Below are 7,573 nucleotides of genomic sequence, written 5' to 3'. Positions count from 1 at the left end.
CTTTCAGAAACAGAAAGTAGTGCAGCTGCTTTGTTTACAGGGTTTTCGGGGTAACGGCTGCATTTAAATTAAATTATTATTATTATTATTTTTTATTTGGTAGTTGGTGTGGAGGTCCCCTTAATGTCTATGTAAGATATGGTCCTATATTAACATAAAAAAATAATATATATATATATATATATATATATATATCTTTGTTTTTCTTGTAGCCCAAGAGATGTCTCAGACTCTGTTTTTTGGGGAAGACTTCCACATCCTCGTGCCGGCCGATGGAGCTGACGTCACGTTCAGGCCTTCGATTGTCCCAGGTCGTGAGAAGCCGCTGATGAGTGCTGGGAAGGTGGTGGATCTCCGTGCCAAACTCAACTCTGCTTCGAGCCACCTGATCCTGGAGAATGTTGGAGAAAGTGATGAAGGAGTCTACACCGTCACATCTAACCAAAATCCAGAGGACGTTACACACATCACACTCTATGTTAGAGGTACTGCATAATTTACCAAAAAATTGTTTGCTCATTTTGTACAGCAGCTTGTACACTAAATTGGATGCGCACACATGCGCACTAGAATAGCTCTGAGTGACTTCCATTATTATAGGAAGTCATGTGGTGAACAGTAAGGGAGGTTTAATGACCTGCTGCAGTAATTGTAGCTCTGTCAAGCCACACTGGTTGCCTTCCGTTCTTCTCTACCTAAAGATCCTTCTTGCTCTCTACCCAACTATCTGTTTCTTCCATTATCAGCTGTGCTTAATGGCACTTGGCCTTTTTTCTTTCAACAATTAGTCAGAGAAAGGAAGCACTTAGGAAAGTCAAACTGAGCTCGTGATATGAACTGTTTTATTTTCTGTTTATTTTCTATGTCTTTTTTTTCTAATAAACATTAGATAAACATTCAAATTAAACAGATAAAATAGATTAAATTAAAAAGAATATAGCAAAACTGTCATTCATTATATGCTGGTTTGTAGTTACTGCTAAACGTATATTTCCCATAATTAAAAGAAAATATTAATTTCACAATTTCTTACAAAAACTTTTGGAAACAAGGTTGATGGTTCTACTTGACCAACTACAAAAATGTGGAAAATGGAATTTAATGATTTACTTCTCATAATACTGTAGAAAGATGTTCCAAAATGTGGGGTTTAAATTTAATAATTAAAATTTGCTTTACTAAAATGAACTGAATGTCAATTCATTGGAAGATGTCAAAACATTACGCTGTATTGATTTTGTTGGATACAGTCGAGAAGGTCTAGCATCTACATCTGACATGGGACAGACCAAAATACCAATTTTAATGGGGAGTACAGACAGCTGATGTATTTAGAACTAGCAATTGTTCATGTTACATTAGGTTAATTTCAGTGTATAGTAGTTTATCTAATAGTAAGTTCATACAGTATACTTTTCAAAGGCAGGGCAAGTTCCACATCTCATTTATCTCATGTGTTCCTCTCCTTTCTCTCTCTCATTTTTCCAGATTGCTCTAGTGAGGTCATTGTTAGGTACGGCTTAGATTTTCATGTATCGCTGCATGATATCTCGGAGCCAGTGCGTGTGGGCTTTCGCCACAGCACCGTGGAGGCCAATCAGACGTCATTGCCGGCTGATGAACTGCTGAATGCTGATGGAACGCCCAAGGAGAATTACCAGGACCGCGTTGAGATCACTCCTCAAAAGTTCACTTTGCGTGCCGTTACTGGGGCTGATGAAGGCAGTTACACCTTTAGTGATTCCATTGGGAAAGTCCAGAAGAAGATCTGCCTGAACGTGAAAGGTGAGAGTGGGAAGAAGAGAGAAGGGAAAACACGCACTTATATTATTTTCAAATAACATATTAATGTCCTAATCCTGACCTTCTGACTAAAACAAGTACAGCAATAATTTGTAATTGTAATTTTGATACAATATTAATATATGATTAGCTATGGAGGACATTTTGAAGGAGAAATAAAATATGTGAAGGATAATAAAATAAATCAGCTAAAAATAAACCCAAAGGCTGCGAATAGGACCACTGTGTGAAGTAGAAGGGTCTTGTATCATTCTGATGAGATTTATTTTGCACTAATAACCAAATAGCTGTATATTTTCCCGCACATTACATGTCTATAAATAAATGGAAGTATTGATTTGTGGTGATATTATTTGATTTCATGAAGAGCAAGAGGCCGCAGAATGATGTGAGATATATGAAACTAGTGTAGGAGAATTTTGTCAGGGACAATGGACAAATAAACAGTTTAATGTTCATCATACAAAAACTCTTGGTATTCTGAGAGCCAAAAACGTGTGAAAAAGGTGTGAAATATACCTTACATATATATTTGTATTACATATATATTTGTATGTAATATACACTCTTAAATATTAAGCTTCTAAAGGTGGTGTTTTGCAGCAATGCCATACAAGAACCATTTTGGGTTCACCAAAAAATCTTTCAGTGAACAGTTCTTAAAAGAACCAGTGTAAAGAACATTTAATGGTAAAGAACAAGAATTATTTTCCACGATAAAGAACTTGGTGGAAAGCTTTCATAGATGTTAAAAGTTCTCCTTGGAACCATTGATGCCAATAAATAACTTTTATTTTTAAAAGTGTACAGTCAGTGGAGAACTCTTCAGGTACGTTATAAAACATAACAAGAAAGGATAGTAGGGGAAGTACAAAAAGAGGAAGAGAGACTCTAGACTCAAGTACAAAAATGGAATAGAGTCTGTCATTTTCTGCCTGCAGCATTTATTCCCTAAAATATTTATGCGTTCTCCTCCCTGCCGATTCTTTTTCTTCTTTCTTTGCTCTCGTGACATCATCTCAGCTCTAGTAACAGCTTTCCTTCTTTTTCTCCTTCCTTCTTTCTTTCTACCAGCACATCAGATATTTGCGACCCTTTCATACGGTGGCACTCTGAAAATAAACCTGCACATGAATAGCTCTTTAGCTCGCCTTCTGTACATCCCTCAGTCTGATAAACATAAGTATTTGATTATGGATAACGGAGAGCTCAGCGTGCCTCCTAACGTGGATCTTGAGGGTCGTCTCTCTTTGGAGGATTCTTTGTGTCTTCTGACGGATGTGAGGGCCAGCGATGCCGGAGTTTTCAGTGTGACTGACCATCAGGGGTTCCTGGTGTCTGATGTCCACCTGGAGATAGAACGTGAGGACATACAATGTGACAAAGGGAAATGAAATGAATAGTTAATTTAACTTTCATGTTTTGGACATAATTATGTCTATCTTCCTCACTCAGCGTACAGGCTTCCAAAACTCTATATTGCCATCATTGTTCTGGTAGCATTGTTGGTGCTGCTGCTGTTGGTGTGCTTGGTGTCATGTTTGGTGAAGATACGCAAACGTGCAGCAAAGGCCAGAGCCATTGAGGAGAAAGCCCAGAATGCAGGCAAAGTGGAGGGAGATGCCTTCAGACAGGTATTTACCACCTATCTTACCACCAAAATGTGAATAAAAACAATTGAATATTCAGTGGCCTTAAACAGTATTTGGACTTATACTAATGTCATTGCATTAGATGCGAAATATAAGATACAAAATAAGTGCCATCTCCAAACAAATGAGGCTCATTTCAGTTTTCATTTTTATTTATCAATCTTTATTATGATGTGTTTGTATGAAAGGTGAAAATGGTCAAAGCCAAAAGGGAATGGGATATTTCTGTGAATATTGTATGGCAAAAAAAGTTACAATATATTAAATTACTTGAATAATTATATAAGTGTCCACACTTATAAGTGTCAATATGTAAGAAATGTAAAGTACAAACATTTGCCTTATGCTTCACATTTGTATTTCTTGTCTTCTCCAACATGAAAGGAGAAAGAAAAAAGTTTAACTCACTAAGCACTTTGCTCATATTTTTTGCAGGTTGTCAAAGATGCCTGTACCCATCAGAATGAGGAAGCCCCGGCCCTGTCACAGAAAGAAGACATCACTGAGAAATCACAGAGCACAGAGGTCAGCATTAAGGTGAGCACCAGGAAGCTAAAAGACATCTGTATATCTAAACCCCAAGCATTTGCTCTATATAAAATGCTGAATTATGTTGAATGTTGTGAAAATGCTCTAGGAACGCTAAGTTATGTGTATGTTCCTCAGGGTTTGGAGGTGTCTACTAAAGAGCCAAGCCTTCAAGAGAGGAACATGGAGACCAGTGACTCTGGAGTGGGATTTAATACCACTGGGCTCCCGCTTGACAGTGACACTGATGCCCCAACAGCAGCCTTAGCAGATTCTGATGTATTGAGTTCCTCTGCTGCCCCTGATGTCAAAGCCGTTCCCAACCAAACTCCAGAGTCAAAGACAGCCCCCTCACCTCCAAAACCAGCACCTGTGGCCAAGTCGACTGCTCCTCCACCACCTTCTCCCGAACCCAAACCACCAGTAACGCCTGAACCTAAACCCAAGCCTGCGGTCACACCAACACCTGTACCCAAACCCGCTGCTACACCTGAACCGAAAATGACCATCTCACCACCACCTGAAACAAAACCGACCTTAAGCCCATCACCAGAACCCAAGCAACCTGTGACACCTGATATGAAACCAACAACTGAAGTTAAACCAATTCCAAGTCCAACCCCTGAACCTCCAAAAGCAGTAACACCAACTCCTGATGCAAAACCAGCCGTTACGCCAGATGCCAAACCAGCAGTTTCACCTACTCCTGAACCCACACCAGCTAAAGTTGGCACTCCTGAACAAAAACCTGCTGCGAGCCCAACACCTGATCCCAAGACTCCTAAACTGGTCTCTCCTGAGCCTAAACCAAGTTCACCTACTCCACAGTCTAAACCACCAGTCTCACAGATTCTCGACTCAAAACCAACCACAAATGGTACTCCCGAATCCAAGGCTGACATCGAGTCAGAGCCGAGTGCACCCATATCTCCTGGGCTGGATGTGAAGGGCACAACCCCTCCCAAAACCCCTGATACTGGGAAAAGCTCAGTTAAAACTCCTGAGCTCATCTCCAGTGGAGGTCTAGACTCGGCTGCCCCCAATGACAGTGCACCACCTTCAAGCACTGATGGAGCTGCCACCAACTGAGATTAAAACCATAGCCTTGTTCCTGCCTCCTCCTAGTGTATTAACCACCACAGACAATCGAGACACTAGACTTAACAACAAAGAAGAGCTAAATGACTTCCTAAGGGGGTGGGTTCCTCAGTCTTTTGAGTCTCACTTTTAATACAATTAACATGCATCAATAGAAAGATCCACTGTAAATCCACTCAGTTTACTAATATGTAATCACCCTGTAGCAGAGTTCGAGAGAAGAAGCATTTCCAACCTTACACCATTGGCTAATTTAATACAGAATGAGGGAGGCTGTCTGGGATATTCCAAGAAGTGTACAAAGACAAATCTCCCTTCCCAGAAATAATACATCACTGCATGAAGATATTGAGAAAATAAATTATGTTATCGGTTCCGTAATCCAAGTTATTGTGATTGAATTTGGGGAAAGGCACACAGGAACATGGGACATTAATCATTTTCATTCTTTATGAGATCATTTCTGCTCCATTTCGACCAGTCGGAGAATCCAAATAGCTGGACTGATACTGAGAAAGCGACCAACCTTTCACTGTCAGAGGACTGGAAAAGTGGAAAATTCATGTATCACTTTGACCCATGCAAGTCAACATGTCATTTTGACAAGGGAGATGAATGAGGAAACTACAGAAGTGCAAAGCAGAAGGAAGAAATACAATTTGACCAAAAAAAATAAATAAATCACAATCCTTCGTAGACTAATCTGTGACTCTGTGCCTGGAGGACATTTTTGAGAATGTTCTTCTATCAATCCAACCTATGGATGTTCTTGTCCAGAGATGTGACAGTGCACATTTCCTGTTCAGTCAGTAACAAAAATATTGCTGTTGAAATCTTTCCATGAAGTTTGTTTAAACATTTCTGTAATCTTTAAAAAAAATGGTTGATGAGAAACAGATGTTGGCAACAGTATACGTAAACAGGTTTGCTTCATTGAGTGAGCTGTGTCTGATATATCTAAATAGTGAGGCTGTCTCCATCATTAGTGAGTTTTCTGGTGCATTGTGATTGGAATGAATTGATCCTTGCACCATTTTGGCGCTAAGCAATTCACAAAAGCAGTTATGCAAATCAGGTGAAGAGGAAAATGTGACAAAATATTGAGTGAGTGCTCAGTTGTGGAGGATGCAGCAGACTACTGCAATATGCTGTACTTTTACTGGCACCTTACAGAATCTCTCCACCACTGCGATACAAACACCTGAATTGGCTTTCTAAAATGTAAAAAGTGTTCTTGGTTGCATACCATTATGCGATTGTTTCATCATCATTTGATGAATTAATCCCACAATCAAAAATTACAGAAAAAGCAGGTGTGTTTGGGTTGAAAAGAATGGCAGTGATTGCAGGTGATTAGTGAATAAGACACTTTTTTATGCTGAAATACAGTGTGCAAAAGTGACGCAAGCTGAGAAGTAGCCCCAGAATGTCTTGTGTAGTTAAATTAGCTTGAGGAGCAAGTGGACATGGTTTGTAAGAAAATCTAGATTGTTTGTGTTGCTACAATGTTACACAAATAATTTTGGATTTATAGTCATAGTTGTAAGACAATAACAGTCTCACATATCAGTTTACATATATTCCTGGTGCCTCCGGTAGAACCTGAACACCACTGCCTGTTAATGTTGTATGAGTCCAGGAACCCGCTCCTACCACACTATCTGTGGGAGCTGATGTTAAATCACAGTGAGTAGTGGGGATGGTAGCTAACTCGATATTCGTATCAACGTCTTGAAGTGTGGGCAGATCTGACAGACTGGAGGTTTGTGGGTAGACTTTCTAACTGAAGATGATCACTACCTCACATTTAAGCCTGACTAAAGTGCTAAACCACTAATTAAACAACATTTCAATGTATGTTGACTAGGGATGTAACGATTAACTGCGAGCCGGTTGAAAATCGATTCAAATATGTGACGATTCAAATCGGTTGAGATGCTAAACAAATCGCGATTCATTTAGAGGTAGGAGTTTATATGAATCCATGTCTGAGGGGAACTTACTGTCTTTAGAAAAGTTTAGATGGTATTTTTTCTTTTCATCTTGCCTCTGTATAATGCATATTAAAGTTCATAAGTTCAGCGCTGCTTTGTTTACAGCAGAAACCAAGGAAATGCTTTAAGCGCCACCTGCTGGCAGAGAGTGAATCTGCGTCTCATTCAGCTCCGCTGTTTCATGCAGATATTTTTATTATTTTTTACGTATAGTTTCACAAAACTGTCAAATCATTCTGTTTTTGCTTCAAATTTCGAAATTATACAATCTAATTTAGATTAAAAACTGCTCATGTTGCATGTATGCAGCATCTTTGTTTCGATCATGATTAAAATGCAGTGTTAGCCTCTAATTTTAAAGGGAAAGAGCACAGACAAAGCCTTATTTTGTTTATATGAAGAGATTCCTTTTATTTGTGTTACTTATGTACTTGATTTGGGGCTTGTTTTAAAATTTCAATGTAGTTTTGTTATTTACATTTACATTAAATTTAAATT

At 39.0% G+C, this 7,573-nt stretch overlaps 1 protein-coding gene across 1 annotated transcript in view; it reads left to right on the top strand.

Moving 5' to 3' along the window:
* LOC107717443 (uncharacterized) overlaps nt 1-5,731 on the top strand; it is an 11,660-nt gene extending 5,929 nt beyond the window's left edge. Inside the window, exons 4-9 of the mRNA XM_016524189.1 lie at nt 213-485; nt 1,489-1,785; nt 2,878-3,165; nt 3,259-3,437; nt 3,891-3,992; nt 4,122-5,731. Of these exons, the coding sequence (XP_016379675.1) occupies nt 213-485; nt 1,489-1,785; nt 2,878-3,165; nt 3,259-3,437; nt 3,891-3,992; nt 4,122-5,072 (2,090 nt within the window). The 3' untranslated portion in view covers nt 5,073-5,731. The remainder of the gene's footprint in view (nt 1-212; nt 486-1,488; nt 1,786-2,877; nt 3,166-3,258; nt 3,438-3,890; nt 3,993-4,121) is intronic.
* Nucleotides 5,732-7,573: the final 1,842 nt, after the last annotated feature.

The sequence above is a fragment of the Sinocyclocheilus rhinocerous genome, unplaced genomic scaffold, assembly GCF_001515625.1.
Source record: "Sinocyclocheilus rhinocerous isolate Xijiao unplaced genomic scaffold, SAMN03320098_v1.1 scaffold1622, whole genome shotgun sequence".
In the NCBI taxonomy this organism is placed as follows: Eukaryota; Metazoa; Chordata; class Actinopteri; order Cypriniformes; family Cyprinidae; genus Sinocyclocheilus; species Sinocyclocheilus rhinocerous.
This window is presented reverse-complemented; position numbering and strand designations above follow the sequence as displayed.